The sequence below is a fragment of the Elephas maximus genome, chromosome 3, assembly GCF_024166365.1.
Source record: "Elephas maximus indicus isolate mEleMax1 chromosome 3, mEleMax1 primary haplotype, whole genome shotgun sequence".
In the NCBI taxonomy this organism is placed as follows: domain Eukaryota; kingdom Metazoa; phylum Chordata; class Mammalia; order Proboscidea; family Elephantidae; genus Elephas; species Elephas maximus.
Genome location: NC_064821.1, coordinates 9,411,591 through 9,431,106, shown reverse-complemented (window position 1 = coordinate 9,431,106; position 19,516 = coordinate 9,411,591). Strand labels below are relative to the sequence as shown.

Sequence of the window (19,516 nt, the reverse complement as noted above, 5' to 3'; positions counted from 1 at the left end):
GTAATACTACTCAGGAGAGGGCACGTTTATTGAGCATTTACTGTGTGCTTAGCACGGCGCTCACAGCAAGTTCTCAACCACCCATTTGAGATCGCTTGTATCTGACAGTTCCAAGGAGGCACCCACCCACCCATCTACACCCACAGAGAGAGAGAGAGAGAGAGAACCAGGGATGCAAAGAGAGACAGAGGGGGAGAGAGGAGACGGGGGGCCTGGAGAGAAAGAGGGACAGAGAAGCTGAGGGCAGCAGTCCCGGCGATGGAGAGACCCAAGGAGGAGAAAGTTAGTGAGCGCAAGTTGGAACTAAGTAAGAGTGACACGGTCCGGAAGGGGAGGGCCGGGAAGGAGCTACCGGCTCCTCATCCCCACCCCCGAGCCGGGCAGAAAGGGTGTCGGGCGACTGGGCGGTCCCGCTGGGGATGTCCCCGCCCCGGAAAGCCCAGGGGCAAGTCAGCCACTGCTATAAATAGCCGCGCGCAAGTCCCCGACCTCAGCCGCCAGCCGCTGGCCATGCGCCCCCTCGTCGAAGCCACCCCGGATCCCGAGGCCCAGCTGCCCGCGTCCCGCGTCAGCGCCTGTCGCCGGCTCGACTGGGTGCTGGGTGCCTCGCTGCTGCTGCTGGCCGCCGCCTGTGTCACCTGCGCCGCGCGATTCTGGCTAGTGCCCGCCGCGCCCGGCCCCGTGCCCAGCCCGAGCCCCCACGCCGGCCCCGAGCCCCAGCCGGGCGCCCGCTTCCGCTGCCCCGACTGCCCGCAGGTGAGTTGCGTCCCGACCCGGGCTCCGCGGGGCCGGGGAGACCCCGCCGTCCCTCTGGGATTCTTCTCCACCCGGCATCCGGAGGAGACCCCTTTTCCATCCCGGACCCCGGGGAGACCCCTACTCCATTCTGGACCCTCGAGGGGACCCCCTTCTCCATCCAGGACTTCGGGGAGATTCCTCCATCCTGCACCCCAGGAGACCCCTTCTGCATCCTAGGCCCCGGGGGGCCCTTTCGCTGTCCTGACCCCAACCGCTGAGGAGACATCCACTTCATTTCCTGACCCGGGAGAACCTCTCTTTGCTCCGGGACTCCTGGCCGGGGGTGGGCGGCGGGGGACCATTTTTCCATCTCAAGACCTCCAGACCGAAAACGAAACCCGGGGCCAGACTCCATTCTCCCTCATGACCACCCCGTGTTTGTCAGAGTAGAACTAACCTCTCTATAGAAACAACTATTCAGAGGTCAGCTGCTACCGAAGGGCTGGCTGTTGAAGCCACCCAGAGGCTCCTCGGGAGAAAGGCCTGGGGATCTGCTCCAGGAAAGGTTACAGCCTGAGAAATCCTATGGAACAGTTCTACTCTGTTACATGGGGTGGCTATGAGTGGACAGCGATTCTATGGGACCACCAGCACCAACTTTTACCAGAGCAGATCACCAGGCCTTTCTTCCACGTCACCCCTGAGTGGGTTCAAACTCCCAATCTTTTGGTTAGCAGTGGAGTGGAGGGATCTCTCCTCTCCCTTCCGCATCCTCCCTTGCGGTTTTGACCTTGCAAACAGCACAGGTTGAGGCGGGTTGAGCCACCGACTTTAGGGGGGTGTGTGTGTGTGTGTGAGACTGTGTTCTTTCAGAACACTGGAAAGGGGAGGGCTCAAGGCCCACGCAGATGGGGGGCGGTGACTCGCGCCTTCCGGGGGGTGGTGGACGCCGTGGAGCCACCACCAACTGCCCTCCTTTCCTCCCTCTATAGGATGGCTTCGCCCAGCTGGTGGCCAGCAGTGGTGAGTATCTTGCGCCACTTCCCACCACCCGCATCCCACTTCCCACCGCCCCCATCCTGCTCACTGTCTCCCCAACCACCCCCATCTGTGCCACCTCAGACCCCGCCCTCTCAGAGCCCCTACAGTCCTCCTCCAATACTTCCTCCCCCTCCACTTTGGCTTTGGGAGTTGGCAGCCCTCTTCCCACCCCCATTTCCCCTCCCCCTAGAAGACCCTCCTCTCCCCTACCCCTCCTCTAGGAGCCTTCCCTTCTCTTTTCAGAGTTCCTGCCTCCTCCCCAGTTCCCTCTACCCCCCTCTTCTCCCCGGACCCTTTCCCTAACGCCTCTCCCTCCTCTCCAACTTCCCCAACTCTCCTCCTCCTCCTCCTAGTCCCCTTCTCCTCTCCTAGTTCTGGAAGTCTTCTCTGACTGGAAGTCTTCTCTGACCAAACCATTTGCCTGAGACTAGAACTGCCCCATAGGGTTTCCAAGGAGCGGCTGTAGGATTCAAACTGCCGACCTTTTCTGACACTCCCCCCAATTCAGTCTCCTCCCTTCCCTACTCTCCCTCTTGGATAGTCCATTCCTGAAAATCCTCTGCTCCCCTCCTGTCCATCCTCCCCTCCTGTCCATCAGGCCTTTCGTTTTCCAGCCACACCTCCCTCTGGAAACCCCCTCCATCCCTCAGAGTCACCGTACCCCTTTACTCAGCCCCCTTCCCCCAGCTGGGTCTTGTCTTCTCCTCCTTTCTGAGTTTCATCCCTCCTCCCTGTTGCGTCTAGTCTCCAGTCTAGTCTCCACCGGTCTCTTTGGGTCTGCCTCCTACCCCCTATTGGGTCTGACTCCTCCCGCCTTTGAGGCATCGCCTCCCTCCATTGAGCCTTGTCCCCTTCCCTTCCTTGGACCTTGTCTCCTCCCCCTTCTTAGGTCTCATCCCCTCCTCCCCAGTTGGGTTCTTCCCCTCCCCCCGCTGAGTCTCGTCCCATTCCCTTTTTCCTCCCTTCCCCATAGCATCCCCAGTCCTGCTCACTGTACCCCTCTCCCCCCCCACCAGCACAGCTGACCAATGGGACCCTGAGCTGGCACAGCGACTCGGGCCTGGCAGGCGTGTTCCTGGCACCGGGCCTGAGCTATGATGCGCTCAGCCGGGAGCTGGTGGTGGCCGAGGGCGGCATCTACTACGTCTTCCTGCGCCTGGAGCTGCAGCGCGTGGTGGCTGGTGAGGGCTCAGGCTGGGTCTCCATGGCCCTGCACCTGCAGCCTGACCGGGCTGCCCTGACCCTCACCGTGGCCCTGCCGACAGCATCCTTAGACTCTGCGGGAGGCTCCCGGGGCCACCTGCTGCGCCTGAGCGTCGGGCAGCGCCTGGCTGTCCACCTGCGCGCCTCGGCCGCAGCGCACCCTGCCTGGCAGCTGACCCAGGGCGCCACAGTCCTGGGCCTCTTCCGCGTGGCCCCAGAAGCCCCTGTCCGACTGGGACTGCCCTCTCCGCAGCCTGCATGACGCCTGGGTGCCGCCCACGTGGCTCGAGACTGAATCCTGCCTTCCTTGGGTCAGGCCCCTGCTTTGGGCCGGCTGCTCTACCTCACGGGGCTGGGCAGGGATCCCTGCTGCTGAGTTCTCCAAGAAGATGCCCTGGGAATTACGACTCTGGTCTCTGTCCACTCCTGCCCCCAAGTCGAACTCTATTTATTCTGGGCCTAGTCTCAGACGGTGCACTTTATATTAATCCATTCGACTTCTATTTATTGAGCATATGCTATGTGCCTGGTACTGTGAACCTGCTGGAACAACCAAAAAAACTTATTTATGTTATTATGAGAGAAATAAAGATACAGCCCAGGCCCCTCGTGTAATTCATGGGGCTAGCTTTTGGGGTAACTTGTTAGCTTTTGTTGTGCTGGCCTCCTTCATTCATCCAACTAGTAATTATTGGGCCTCTCTGACTGGGCCATTTAAGACCATGTGAGACTGCATGGTACAGATAATACAATATTCATAAATTTAATGACTACTGTGTCTTGAGCATTTACCACACGTCAGACAGTTTTCCATGTGCTTTACCTGGGTTATCTTATTCGAGACATAACTATCTGAAGCTCTAGGATTTTATTGTTCCCATTTTACTACTACCTATGCTCTTGAGGTTGTTGTTGTTACTTGCCTTTGAATCCGCTCCAGTTCATGGCGACCCTATAGACAACAGAACAAAAGATGGCTCTGTCCTACACGATCCCCATGATCACGGGTTTGTTTGAGTCCCTTGTGTATTTTGAGCACCTGCCAATTGGGGGGCTCAATTTCCAGCACTATCCTCAGAGAATACTCTGTTGTGATCCATAAGATTTTCACTGGTGAATTTTCAGAAGTAGATCGCCAGCCTTTTCTTCCTAGTCTGTCATAGTCTGGAAGCTCTTATGAAACTTATCCACCATGAGTGGCCCTGGAAATACTGCTGGCATAGTTTCCAGCATCATCACAAAACGGGAGCCACCGCAGTACACCAAATGACAGATGTAAGGGGGAGGTGGTGAGGTTATTTCCATACATTGTATCTCTGTGGTGGAAATACTGTATAATGGCATCCTGTGGTAAATCTCAACTCCCTTGCTTGCTGACTTCAGGCTGGTAGCTGGAAATTGGCCATTGTGGGAGTATTGACACCACAGGAATCAGCAGACGCTACAAACCAGAGCTTGGTTTACTATTTGTGGATTTTCTAGATGGAAGGAAGCGATGGAGAAAATGATAATCTTAACAGTGTAGGTTAAACTTGAAAATGTGCCTTGTCTGTAGCTGTTGCGTTGTGAATAGCACAAACAATTGAGGAAGTTGTCTGTCCTTTTAAAACCGTCGTCTGATTCAGCAAAGAACTTGCTTACGTCATTTACAAGCAAGTGAAATGCAGCCATACATCCTTTTTTATTTCATCTGATCTAAGTCTTCACCATAAAGGCAAACATCAACCTAATTCATTGTTCAAACTTCACTCGTTTGTCAATTGCAACCATGGGTTGGCTGTGGGCCCAAGAGTTTGGGAAAAATCCAGGAGAGTGTTCTATGAAAATCAGTTCGTTGTTGCTGTTAGTTGCTGCTGCATTGAGTCTGATAGCTCCATAGGGTTTTCTTGGCTGTAATAGCCTGGTGATCTGCTTCTGAAAGGGTCACAGTCTTAAAAATCCCATGGAACAGTTCTACTCCGCGCACATGGGGCCGTCATGAGTTGGCATCGACTTGACAGCAACTAACAACAATTTTAATGGAAGTAGACTGCCAGGCCTCTTCTTCCATGGTACTGCTTGATGGGTCCAAACTACCAACCCTGAGGTTAACGGTTGAGGTAAACCGTTCATGCCACCGTTTGAGACCTTAATAATCAATTGACCATTTGGAATTTGCCACGAAGAGTTTCTTAGCTAGTGCTGCTGTAACAGAAATACCACAAGCAGGTGGCTTTAAAGAACAGAAATTTATTTTCTCACAGTGGGAAGACTGAAGTCAGGGCCCTAGCTCTAGGAGAAGGCTCTCTCTCTGTCAGCTTAGGGGAAGATCCTTGACTCTTCAGTTTCTGTTCTTCAATTCCTTGGAGATCTTCACGGGGCTTCTGTCTTCCCACGTTTGTGCTTGTTGTCTGTGCCTAGGCTGCTCTTTACATCACTCAAAAGTGATTAGGTTTAGGACCCACCCTATACTATCAGTGTCCATTAACATAACAAAGAAACCCTATTCCCAAATGAGATTACTGTATTTTTACGAAAAATACGCACGGTCTCCATTTGTTTGCTGGCTACATTTGTTTGCCAACCACTCCCTCCTCATGAGGTATTTTCATAAGCATGCTATGCTAATTTTTTTTACAGCAACATGCAAAAGAAATTGGCATAGCAGTGCTTATGAAAATACCTTGGCGGGGGAGGGAGTGGTTGGCAAACAGATGTAGAAGGTGCTCATTATTTGTGTAAAATATAGTGTATCCACAGGTGCCAACAGCAACAAAAAACCAAACCCATTGCTGTTGAGTCCATTCAGACTCATAGCAACCCTACAGGACTGAGTAGAACTGCCCCATAGGGTTTCCGAAGAGCAGCTGGTGGGTTCGAACTGCCAACCTTTTGGTGAGCAGCTGAGCCCTTAACCATTGTGCTGCAAGGTCTCCTCCATAGGTACAGGGAGTTAGGATTCTGACACATCTTTTTGGGGGACACAATTCTAATCCATAACAAAGATTATTTCATATTTTATTATTATTTGTAAATTGTGTGCTACCTATCATTTATACCAGTACATACACACACATAGGTTGTCGTTGTTAGTTGCCATCCAGTCAGTTCTGACTCATAGTGACCCCGTGTGTGCAGAGTGGAAGTGTGCTCCACAGGGATTTCAAGGCTGTGATCTTTCAGAAGCAGATTGCCAGGCCTTTCTTCCAAGGCACCTCTGGGTGGGTTTGAACTACCAACTTTTCCACTAGTAGTTGAGCACTTAACCATTTGCATCACCCCGGGACTCCCACACATGCACATACACATTGATTTTGTTTTCTCTGGAGAGCTCGCTGTTAAACATTCACCAGGACACCGCCGCCCCCTCTCCAGATCTGACCAGCTCCCCCACCGTGAACACCACTGCCCTCTCTCCAGATCTGACCAGCTCCCCCACCGTGAACACCGTTGCCCCCTCTCCAGATCTGACCAGCTCCCCCACCGTGAACACCACTGCCCCCTCTCCAGATCTGACCAGCTCCCCCACCGTGAAGACTGTATGCCACTGGCCGGAATAAACTGGCTGGACCTTGGCTCTTTACAGACGCAGGATGAAAGGGATGGACTGGGGTGGACAGAGAAGCTTCCATGCAGGAGGTCCTTGGTGGGATCTAGGTGGAGGGATGGGAGGGGGTGAGGCCAAGGTGGGAGAATTTGGGCTGCACTGGCCTGGCCTGACAGAGACGACAGTGCAGAGTAGGCAATGGAGGCCCAGCTGTGGGGGTGAATGTTATTTGCCTGACATCTCCACCCCTTTACCAAGAGCCTGTCCCTCCCATGGCCTCGGAGAACATCTAGCTCAACTGGCGTAACAGTTTATAAAGAAAAATGTTCTACATTCTGCTTTGGTGAGTAGTGTCTGGGGTCTTAAAAGCTTGTGAGTGGCCATCTAAGATACAACACTGGTCTCACCCTGCCTAGAGCAAAGGAGAAGGAAGAAAACCAAAGACACAAGGGAAAGATGAGTCCTAAGGGCTAATGGACCACATCTACCACAGCCTCCACCAGACTGAGTCCAGCACAACTAGATGGTGCCCGGCTACCACTGACTGCTCTGCCAGGGATCACAATAGAGGGTCCCGGACAGAGCTGGAGAAAAATGTAGAACAAAATTCTAACTCACACAAAGAAAAGACCAGACTTAGTGGCCTGACAGAGACTGGAGAAACCCTTGAGAGTATGGCCCCCAGACACTGTTATAGAACTCCTGAGGTTCACCCTTCAGCCAAAGATTAGATAGGCCCATAAAACAAGAGGAGACTAAATGGGCACACCAGCCCGGGGCCAGGGATGGGAGGGCAGGAGTGGACAGGAAATCTGGTAATGGGGAACCCAAGGTCCAGAAGAGGAGAGTGTTGACATGTTGGGTTGGCAACCAATGTCACGAAACAATATATGTACTAACTGTTTAATGAGAAACTAGTTTCCTCTGTAAACCTTCATCTAAAGTACAATAAAAACGAAAACAAAAGCTTGTCCCCCAAGTCCTTCCTGAGTGGCCAGAGCTGACATTGACCTGACACAAATGAGTATGGCCACATTGGTCATTAGATTATTGACATAACTCCGTAAAAACCAAGCAAGTTGCCATGAGTTAACGCCAACTCATGGTGACCCCATGTGTGTCCAATTAGGACTCTGGTCCACAGGTTTTTTTTTCTTTTCTTTTTTTTTTAATAATACTGCATTTTTGGTGGAGGTTTACGTAGAAGTTTAGGTTCCCATTCAACAATTTCTACACAAATTGTTCAGTGACATTGGTTACATTCTTTATAATAGGTGAACATTCACCTTATTTCCATTCTGCTTGTTTTATTTCCATTAATCTGATTACTCTGTCCCGTTATGTTCTCATCTTTGTTTTAAAGTAATTATCGACCCTTTGGCTCCATAATCTCCCAAGAAATCAAACCAAAAACTGACCAAACTCCTCGGGAATAGACAACTACACTACCATTGTAGTTAGTGCCGGCGGAGCCGGCTCCAACTCATGGCTGTACGACAGAACAGAAACACTGCCCGGTCCTGGGCTATCTCTGTGATCATTACCATGTTTGCGTCCATTGTCGTGGCCACTGTGTAGCTTGAGTGTCTTCTAACCTAGGAGGCTCATTTTCCAGCACATATGGGACAATAGTCTGTTGTCATCCAGGTGGTTTTCATTGGCTAATTTTCAGAAGTAGATCACTGGGCCTTTCCTCCTCATCTGTCTGAGTCTGGAAGCTCCGCTGAAACCTGTCCACCATGTGTGAACCTGCTGGTATTTGAAACAGCGGTGGCAGAGTTTCCAGTATCCCAGCACCACGCAGCCACCACAGTACAACAAGCTGATGGATGGCTTGTGGGCACTATCATAGCAATAGATTTTTAAAGCACCTCTGTTAGCAACTGATAGCTTAAGGAGACAATAAGTTAGGGAGGATTTAAACAGTTTAGATTCAAACTTGACCTCATGGCCACATATACGGACCATACACAAAGCCACTGCATATTTACAGTTTGACTTCGTACTGGATAATAATCATATCTCAGCAAGAGGGTTGGTATCTTACAGACTTTCTAAGTTACTCATGGAAGATCAAAGGAGGGAATACTAATGCAATTGAGGAAATATTTAGAACCTGAATTGAAATGAAACAGGGACTTTCTGACTCTCTTCAAATAGGGAAAGGAAACTCAGTGTTTATCACCTACCTCGTTGATTCTGAAGTGGGGTGATTTTGTTCCCTCTGGGGACATTTAGCAACACCTTGAGACATTTTTAGAGTGTCTGGGAGGTGCAAACAGCTAAGCACTCAGCTGCTAACCGAAAGGTTGGTGGTTGGAGTCCACCCAGAGGCTCCTTAGAAGAAAGGCCTGGCCATCTCCTTTCTAATAGGCAGCTGTTGAAAACCCTATGGAGCACAGCTCTACTCTGACAAATACCTGGGGTCACCATGAGTCAAAATCGACTTGACGGCAACTGGTTTGGTTTTTGGTTTGGGGACAGTTTTGGTTGTCACAGCCGGGGAGGTGGGTGCTACTGGCATCTAGTGGGTGGAGAGCAGGGTTGCTGCTCAACACCCTACAATGCACAGGACATCCCCCACAATGCAGAATGGTCTGTAGTGCCCAAAACATCAACAGTGCTGAGGTCGAGAAACTAGAACTTGCAGGTATTTATCTTTTTGGAAACCAATGTCAGTTTTAATGTTGTTTCCAGGGCAAAAAGTTAAGATTACCAGACAGAATCATAGACTTCTAAGGGAGTGGATGTTACTTGAACAGGACACACCATTTGCATCTAAAGTTCAGGTGTAGGGAACTTTGTTTGTTAAAAAGAATCTTTGCAAATCTTAGTTTCATTTCAACTTCTCATGGGATCCAGACTGTTTGGAGCCATGGAGGCTGGATGAACCCCCAAATCTATTGCCCTAAGGTAAACTTTAAACCTTAAAAATATCCCCTGAAGTCTTCTTAAACCAAACAATAATTTAGCTTAATTAGTAAAGAATGTCTGCGTGACAAACACTACTTCAACCAGGTGACCAGAGTCAACATCAGCAGTTGTATGCCCTGTCGAATGCAGTACCCTTGATGTGATGTCATGAAAATGACACTTTTAATCAAAGATCTTCCTCCCTGCTGTGTGATGGATTGCTTTTATATGGCCTTTCTTGCCATGGTCTCATAACTCCCACCAAGTGACCGGGTGGGACTATGCAAATAAGGCGTTTGTGGCCCACCAAGCTTGCTAATAATGCGAATAAGATGCATGGCACCCTGTGGGGGTTGTTGTCCTTGTTGTGTGCCATCAATTCTGACTCATAGCAACTCTATGGGACAGAGTAGAACTGCCCCATTGGGTTTCCAAGGAGCACCTGGTGGATTTGAACTGCTGACCTTTTGGTTAACAGCTGAGCTCTTAACCACTGTGCCACCAGGGCTTCACTTGTGGGAGTGGGGCCATGCAAATAAGGTGTAAGGAACTCTAACAAGGAGATTGGTTGGTTTTGCCATTCCACTAGGCTTAAAATGAGCCATCCCAGAGGCAGAAAGGGGGACCTCACCTCCACCAAGAAAGAAGAGTCAGGAGTGGATCGTGTCCTTTGGACCAGAGGTCCCTGTGCTGAGAATCTCCTAGACCCAGAAGACAGAGAACTGTAACATGGGAGGAGGTGCGAGATGGTGGGAAGTGGTGGCAGAGAATCAGCATGGGGAGAACCAGCAGGAAACTGCGCAGCGGGCTTCCTGGTCCAGGGAAAGAGAGAACTGGATGCCTTTGGGCAGGAGGCTTCCTGGAGGAGTAGGATGCCCCCAGGCACTTATTGGTGGCGCTGAAGAGCTTTATAATACTTGCCAGAGCAGAGTCCGGGTCTGCCCAAAAGGCCCGAGTTCCGTGAAAAACTATGTTGAGATTTTTATTAGAGCTGCACTGAATCAAATTAGAGAGTACTGACATCTTTATGGAGCCCTGGTGGCACAGTGGTTAAGAGCTCAGTCTGATAACCAAAAGGTCAGCAGTTTGAGTTCACCAGCTGCTCCTTGAAAACCACATGGGGCAAGTTTTACTGTGTCCTAAAGGGTCGCTATGAGTTGGAATCAACTCGACGGCAGTGGGTTTGGTTTTTTTGGTTTTAAAGGGTTGCTATGAGAGGGAATCGACCCAAAGGCAACTGGTTATTTGCTATCTTTATGACATCCCAATCAATGAAATTTATGTAAGTTTTCTTTAATGTTTCTCAAAAAAGTTTTCATAATTACTTCCGTAAATAATTTGCACCATTTTAATTTATTTCTAAGTGTGCTACACTTGTTTATGCTGTTGCCAATGGTATCTCGTCTTGAAATTATATTTTCTTACAGTCTGTTGATACAATGCAATTGATGTCTACAGTCAGCACAAGACCCTTGGAAAAGAAAAAACCTTAAAATGAGATATTGTCTTGTTCCTCATCTTTAAGTGAATGCTTTCACTGTTCCACCAGTAAGTATGATGTTTGCTACAAGGTTTTTTAGATAACCTTTATCAGGTTAAGGAATTTTTTAAATCGTGAATAAATGTTGAATTTTATTAAATGTTTTCTCTGTGTATCTTCAGCAGTGGGAAGGTTTTAAAGTAATTATTCCTCTTCTTTCACAGGTTTAAAATTATTTTGACTTTATATTACTTCTTGATTCAGTTTTAGTAAGTGAATTTTTCTAGAAATTTGGCTACTTTATACACATTTTCACAATTACTGGCGAACAGATGCCGTATCGGTTAATGAAATATTAGTCATGTCTTTTTATTGTTTTAACAATCTCTGTTGTTGGAAGGTGTCATCGAGTCAGTTCTGACTCATAGTACAACAGAATGAAACACTGCCTGGTCCTGCGCCATGCCCACAATCGCTGTTATGCCTGAGCTCACTGTGGTGTGAGGGACTAACAGTTCAGTGGTCGAATTCTCACCTCCTATGCAGGAGACCCAGGTTCGATTCCCAGCCAGTGCCCCTCAGGCACAGCCACCACCCACCTGGGAGTGGAGGTCTGCATGTTGCTAGAATGCTGAACAGGTTTCCAGACTTAGACAGGCTAGGAGGAAAGTCCTGAAGATCTGCCTTTGAAAAATCAGCCATGAAAACCCCGTGGATCACAGCGGTCCCGTCCGCAACCAATCACGGTGATGACACAGGACCAGGTAGCATTTCGTTCCTTTGTGCCTGGGGTTGCCATGAGTTGGGGCTGGCTCCATGGAGATCAATAACAACAAATTTGTGGTAATCTGTATGCTGCAGTAACAAAACAAAACAGAAAAACCAGGTGCCATTGAGTTGATTCCAACTCATAGTGACCCTATAGGACAGAGTAGGACTGACCCATAATTCCTATGCAGCAATAGAAAACTAATACACTGGATTTTTAAATTATTTTCTTTATTTTGTTGTTGAGAATATACACAGCAAAACATACCCCAATTCAACAGTTTCTATGTGAGCCACTCAGTGACACCGATTACATTCTTGGAGTTGCGCAACCATTCTCATCTTCCTTTTTTGACTTCTTTCCACCTTTCCCTTTCACATAAACTCACTGTCCCCTGAGGCTCCTATCTAATCTTTTGAGTTGCTGTTGTCAAGTTGATCCGGTATAGATAGCTCTTAAAAGAGCATAATGCTCAAGGCAGACATTCTTTATTAGCTAAGCTAAACCATTGTTTGGTTTTAAGAAGACTACTGGCAATACTTTTGGTTTAAAGTTTAAAGATTATCTCAGGGAAATATTTTTAGGGGTTCATCCAGCCTCCAAGGCTTAAAAAAGTCTGGATTCCATGAGAATTTGAAGTTCTGTTGTGCATTTTCCCTCTTCTTATCAGAATTCTTCTACAGAATCTTTGATCATAACATTCAGTAATGGTAGTTGGGCACCCGGTTATTCTGGTCTCATGCAAAGGAGGCAATTAGCCACACATTCCATTCCCTCTATTCTTAACTGTCCTTCTTCCTCTTTTGCTCCAGGCCAATAGAGAACAATTGTTGTGCCTTGGATGGCCACTTGCAATCTTTTAAGACCCCAGGCACTACGCAATGAACTAGGAGGTAGAACAGAGGCACTGAACATGTTTAGGCCAGAAGCACTGAACATGTTTAGGCCAATTATCTGGTATGTCCCATGAAACCATGGCCCTAAACATCAAAACTCCAGATTATTTTGACATGTCCAAACCGTTGACTGGGATCGCTAGATAGGTCTGCAAAGATACTTCAGAACCATGGGCAAGCTGGATGTGTGCTGGGGAAGAGCTGACTGGCTGGGTTAGTCACCTTCCAATATGGCTCAACCCTACTGGGCAGACTTTGGCTTGGGCACTGATCCCTGGTCCAATATGGTAAGGTCAGAGTCCACAGATTTGACTTCTGTTTGCCAACTATAGGAGCGCTGGTCAAGAGCTCAGCTGCTAACTGAGAGATCGACAGTTTGAATCTATCCTTCTCTCCTTGGAAACCCTATAGGGCAGTGCTGCTCTGTCCTATAGGGTAGCTATGAGTCAGAATCGACTGGAAGGCAACGGGTTTGTTTTTTTGTTGTTGTTGTTGACAACCATACTGACAAGTCTTAGGACTCCTACAAGGTCCTGGGTTAGCCAGTCCCTGCCTATTTCTGCAGAAGAATTCACCCTCCTCATCTGGAGTCCCTGGGTGGTGCAAACGGTAACATGCTCCACTGATAACTGAAAGGCTGGAAGTTTGAGTTCACCCAGAGGTGTCTCAGAAGAAAAGCCTGATGATCTACTTCAGAAAAATCAGCCATTGAAAACCCTATGGAGCACAGTTCTACTCTGATACATATGGGATCACCAGGAATCAGAGTTGATTAGATGGCAACTTTTTTTTTTTTTGTTTGCTTCCCCCTCATCCACTTTGACCTCCTTTTGGCTTCTATTTCCTGCTTCTCAGCTATTGCCTGTTGGTATTTCTGAAGTTGCAAACCCTTTTCATTGCTCCTCTTGAGCTTCTCTCCCTTCCACCTAGTCACCTCCTACTCGTTCTTCAGGGTTCATCTTAAACATCTCTGCTTCCAGGGACCACCTTCTTTAACCTCTACTCCCAAATTAAGCAAGATTTCCCTGTTATATAATTTTATAGCTCCCTGTACTGACTGCTTTGTACATCTTATTACAACTTTTTTTGGTAATGATTTGTTTGCTGCCTTCCCAGAGATTGGTTAGCCATTCACCAAAAAACTGCTTCCTGTTCTTCTCAGGCAAACACAGCCAGACTGTATCTCCCAGGCTCCTTTGCTGTGTTATATGGCTGAGTTCTAGTCAATGGACTGTGAGCAGAATTGAAGTGTTCCTCTTCCAGGCCTGGCCTCTAAAAACCTTCTGCAAATGATCTTTCATCAGCTTGCTTCTTCCATGGCTTGATGTGGACTAGCACAGTGATGGATGATAGAGCCATAAACTGGGGGAAGCCTGGTTCCCTGAGTCACTGCTTGGAGGAGAGCTTCTGGTCAACCAGGGATACCTAACTGATTCAAACTTTAAGCGAGCAAGAAATAAATTTCCCTTGTGTTAAGTCATTGAGATTTTGGGGTTTATCTGTTACAATAGGGAGCCCTGGTGGCACAAACAGTTAAGCGCTCTGCTAGCAGCTGGAACCCACCCAGAGGCTCCAGGGGAGAAAGACCTGGTGATCTGCTCCCGTGAAGATTACAGCCAAGAAAACCCTATGGGGCAGTTCTATTTTGTCACATTGGGTCGCTATGAGTTGGAATGCAGTTCGATGGCACCCAACAACAACAGCAAATCTGTTACAACAGCTGTCTTTCAGGCTGGTGTTTAGGCTCATTAAGTGTCTGGACATTCTCCTTTTGCCCCTCCAGATTCACTGTCCAGCTGGGTGGGGAAGTGCTGATTGGCTGGACTAGTCATCTTCCAATATGGAGTCAGGAAAGGTGTGTGTCAGGGTTGTATCCTCTCACCATGCTGATTCAATCCATGTGCTGAGCAAATAATCTGAGAAACTGGACTATATGAAGAACGGGGCATCAAGATTGGAGAAGACTCATTAACGACCTGAGATATGTGGATGACACATCTCGTTTGCAGGAAGTGAAGAGGACTTGAAGCACTTACTGATGAAGATCAAAGACCACAGCCTTCAGTATGGATTACACCTCTACATAAAGAAAACAAAAATCCTCACAACTGGACCAATGAGCAACGTCATAACAAATGGAGAAAAGATTGATGTTGTCAAGGTTTTCATTTTACTTGGATCCACAATCAACACCCATGGAAGCAGAAATCAAACAACACATTGCATTGGGCAAATCTGCTGGAAAAGACCTCTTGAAAGTATTCAAAAGCGAAGATGACACTTTGAGGACTAAGGTGCACCTGACCCAAGCCGTGGTGTTTTCAATCACCTCATGTGCATGTGAAAGCTGAACAATGAATAAGGAAGACCGAAGAAGAATCGGTGCCTTTGAATTACGGTGTTAATGAAGAATATTGAATATACGATGGACTACCAGAAGACTGAACAAATTTTCTTGGAAGAAGTACAGCCAGAATGCTCCTTAGAAGTGAGGATGGTAAGACTTCGTCTCAGGTACTTTGAAAATGTTGTCAGGAAGGATCAGTCCCTGAAGAAAGACATCATGGTTGGTAAAGTAGAGGGTCAACGAAAAAGAGGAAGAGCCTCAATGAGGTGGATTGACACAGTGGCTGCAAAAATGGGCTCAAGCATTATAATGATTATGAGGATGGCGCAGGTCTGGGCAGTGCTTCATTCTGTTGTACATAGGACACTATATTCGGATTGACTGGACAGCACCTAACAACAACAAAAATATGGAGCAACCTTACTGGGCAGTCTTTAACTGGGGTGCTGACCCCTGGTCCAGTCAGAGTCAATGAACAATGAGCAGGATCTAAGTGCCCCACTTCCATGCCTGGTCTCTAAACACCGTCTGCAAATGATCTTTCATTTTATTTTTCTTCTTCCGTAGCTTGAAGGATTGTGCTCAGTGGTGGATGGTAGAACCACAACAGGGAGGAAGCCTGGGTTCTGAATCACTGGAAGGTCAAGTTCACCCAGAGGTGCCTTGCAAGAAAGGATGGCAATCTACTTCTGAAAACTCAGCCATTAAAAACCCTACAGAGCACAGTTCTACTCTGACTCACATGGAGTTGCCATGTTTTCTGTTTGGAAGGGAGCGTCTGATCAACCAGGATAACTCTTTTTTTTTTTTTTTTTTCGTATCTTTTTATAATTTTTTTATTTTACTGCTCTAAAAACATCCATAACAAAAACATTCACCAACTCAACTTTCTACATGTACAATTCAGTGACGTTGATTACATTCTTCAAGTTGTTCAACGATTCTTGCTAGCCTCGTCCAAATCATTCTCACCTAACTGTTTTAAATTTCATGCGAGCAAGAAAGAATCTTCCACTGTGTTAAGTCACCGAGATCTTGTGGGTTTATCTGTTACAATAGCTCTCTGTCTTTCAGGCCGGTGTACAGCAAACAACCTAGGAGGTTGAGAAGGGTGGCCAGTGCACCTGGAGGGGCAAAAAGAAAGTACTCGAACACCCAGTGAGCCTAAATACCAGGAGAGTGTGATGGTTAACGATATGTGTCAGCTTGGCTGAGCTATGACTCTCAGTGTTTTGGCAGACACTATGTAATCGCCTTCCATTTTGTGATCTGATGTGAGCAACCAATCAGTTGAAAGGGGAGTTTCCGTGGGGGTGGGGCCTGCATCCAATATATAAATGGATGTTCTGGCAAAGCTCACACTCTTTCTTGACTCTGTACTCTTCTGGTCACCTGACCTCAGGTTCTTGGGGTGTAAGTCTCTGGCCTGCCGCCTGCCCTGCAGATTTTGGGTTCGTCAGCCCCTGCAACCTCATGAGCCGGCAGAGGTCATCAGCCTACCACTTGACCCAGGACTTGGGGCTTGCCAGAAGCCACAATTGTGTGAGCCACTTCCTCACAATTGCGTGAACCATTTCCTTCAAGTAAATTTCTCTTTATACATGTTTGTATATGTATCACCGATTTTACTCCTCTAGAGAACCCAGACTAAGCCAGACGGTTTCCCTCATTTTCACTGACCTTCTACTTTACCTCCTGAGAGGATGACCCTCATTGATTGTATCAACAGGACTTTTCTTTCTCTGGCTCCCAAGTTGGGTTTGGCCAGTGGGAGGAACTGGCAGGAAATTGGAGGATGAGAAATTATTGAGAGTGGATATTTATCCCCCCAGCTCCTGTCCTCCCAGTTCACCCTTTTGTTAACAAAAATATGATTGATGTCAGAGAATGGAGCAACTTGCCTTAAAGATCATTCTATTGCCAAGTGTTGGGTTACAATTGAATTCAGCTTCTAATCTCAGAAATGAAGCTATATCGTGGGACTTCTTCATAGTGTTAACTTTTATTAAAAAAAAAAAAAAAAAGCCTGGTTATTCTTTTTTAACTTTGTTCAACACGGAACACTGGTCCTTCCACATGCATCTTCAATTAACCTGTCCATTGATTGTCTTAGGCAAGAAATCAAATGGCGCATTGCATTGGGTGAATTGGCTTCAAAAGACCTCTTTAAAGTGTTGAAAAGCAAAGATATCACCTTGAAGACTAAGGTGTGCCTGACCCAAGCCATGGTATTTTCAATTGCCTCATATGCATGTGAAAGGTGGATAATGAATAAGGAAGACCGAAGAAGAATAGATGCCTTTCAATTATGGTGTTGGCAAAGAATATTGAATATGCCATGGACTGCCAGAAGATTGCAGAAATCTGTCTTGGGAAAAGTACAGCCAGAATGCTCCTTAGAGGCAAGGATGGTGAGACTACGTCTTACATACTTTGGACATGTTGTCAGGAGAGATCAATCCCTAGAGAAGGACATCATGCTTGGTAAAGTACAGGGTCAGCAAAAAAGTGGATGACCCTCAACAAAATGGACTGACACGGTGGCTGCAACAATGGGCTCAAGCATAACGACGACTGTGGGCATAGCACAGGACCGGGCAGCGTTTCGTTCTGTTGTACATAGGGTCACTGTGAGTCAGAACTGACTCAGTGACACATGACAACAACAACAACTTTTATATGTGTATTTGCATCTATGAATGAAAATTTGAAGTAGAAAATCTATTGAGCATTTGAATTAAAAAAAATAATAAAGCAGTTTGGCAGCTGCGCGTTCTTTCGATATCATTGTTCAACATGTGTATTCATTGTGTCTTCCAGGAAGAAGATGCTGAGATGAGATCAGGAGTGGAAATTTACTGGGAGGTAATGACTGTGAAATATACAAAGGGAAGGGAAACAGGATTGAGCAGAAAAGATCCTATAACCACAACCCAGGTCTGACTCTTCCTCAAGGCTTCAGAAGGGATCGACACGGCCGATACCCTGATTTGGACTTCCAGCCTCTAGAACAGTGAGACAATACATCTTGTTCTTATGTTGTCAGCTGCCATCGAGTTGACCTCTGACTCATGGCCACCCCATCCATGATGAAAGGAAACGATGCCTGGTCCTGTGCCATCACCATGATAAGTTGCTGATCAGGCTATTGTGACCCACAGAGTTTTCGTTGGCTGATATTTGGAAGTAAATCACCAGGCCTTTCTTCCTAGTCTGTCTTAGTCTGGAAGCACTGCTGAAATCTGTTCAGCATCCTAGTGGCACATAAGCCTCCACTGATAGACGAGTGGCTGCTGTGCTTGAGATGCCCTGGCCGGGAGTTAGACCCAGGGCTCCCACAAGGAAAGCACGAATTCTACCGCAGAACCACCACTGCCGCAGAGCACAGAGCGTTAAACATTTGTAGAATGGATAAATCCAGGGCACACTAGGTGTTTTAGGCTGGGTTCTCTAGAGAAGCAAAACCAGTAAAGTGCACAAATATATATAGAGAGATTTATATCAAGGGCATGGCTCACAGGGTTGTAGAGGTTGGAACGTCCCAAGTCCATGGGTCAGGATAGAGGCGTCTCCTGATTCACATAGTCACAGGGGCTAGCAAACCCAAGATTAGTAGGCTGGAGGGCAGGGCGGTTGCTTACAGGCTGTGAAGATGGATGAATCCCAAGATTGGCAGGCAAGACCACAGGTAAGCTGCTAGCTCAAGTCCCAAGAACTGGAGGCCAGATGAACAGGAGCCAGCTGCAGGATCCAGAATGAGCAAAAGTGCCTGAATTCTGCCAGAGTATCTACCCACACTCGATGCAGACCACATGCCCAAGGAAACTCCCCTTCAACCGATTGGTTACACACAGCAGATCCCACCATGGGGACAATCACTTATCAAATCTCAACAGGGGAGTGGCTACAGCATCACATACGACTGCCAGAACACTGAGAATCATGGCCTAGCCAAGTGGACACACAATCTTAACCATTACACTAGGGGAGTACAATTTTCAGGTTCTTGAAGTCTTTGTCAGATAATAAAAACAAAGCTGGACTTAGTAAGAAGAGACTTTATTTGAAAGGCTTATTTCAAAAGAGAGGGAGAGGGGAAAGGGACGGTTGCAATGTGGGAAGGGAGACCACTGTGTTATGGACTGAACTGTGTCTCCCGAAAATACGTGTTGTAAATCCTAATCTGTGGAGAGTGTAACCTGACCCTACGAATGCCATTAAATTTCCATTAGTCCTTAGGCTAGCCCAAGCCAGATTTGGCCCACCCCACATGCGCAGAAGGGCCAGCTGTGATCACTAATTGACCTCAACAGCGGACGAAGCAACAGGAGGAACGAATCAGAAGGAAAATCATCACTCGAACCCTATTCCGAAGCCAGAGGTCTGACAAGTACCAAGTCACCTCCTGTTTTCTGGCCGCCTTCTAGAATTTTCCCTCTCTAGTACCTCTGCTCAGCTGCCATCTTGCTGCCCAAATCACATATAAGCCCTGCTTTCCTGTAGCTTGGGGAGCCCAAACAAACAAAAACTCCACTGCTGTCAAGTCAATTCCGACTCATAGCAACCCTATAGGACAAAGTAGAACTGCCCCATAGAGTTTCCA

The 19,516-nt window shown here is 47.6% G+C and overlaps 1 protein-coding gene across 1 annotated transcript; it reads left to right on the top strand.

Moving 5' to 3' along the window:
• The first annotated feature begins 258 nt into the window (after positions 1-258).
• TNFSF9 (TNF superfamily member 9) lies at positions 259-3,585 on the top strand. The gene is made up of 3 exons (XM_049881349.1): positions 259-756; positions 1,731-1,761; positions 2,796-3,585. The coding sequence occupies exons 1-3, from the start codon at positions 259-261 to the stop codon at positions 3,242-3,244; spliced, it is 978 nt and encodes a 325-aa protein (XP_049737306.1). The 3' UTR covers positions 3,245-3,585.
• The last annotated feature ends 15,931 nt before the right edge of the window (positions 3,586-19,516 follow it).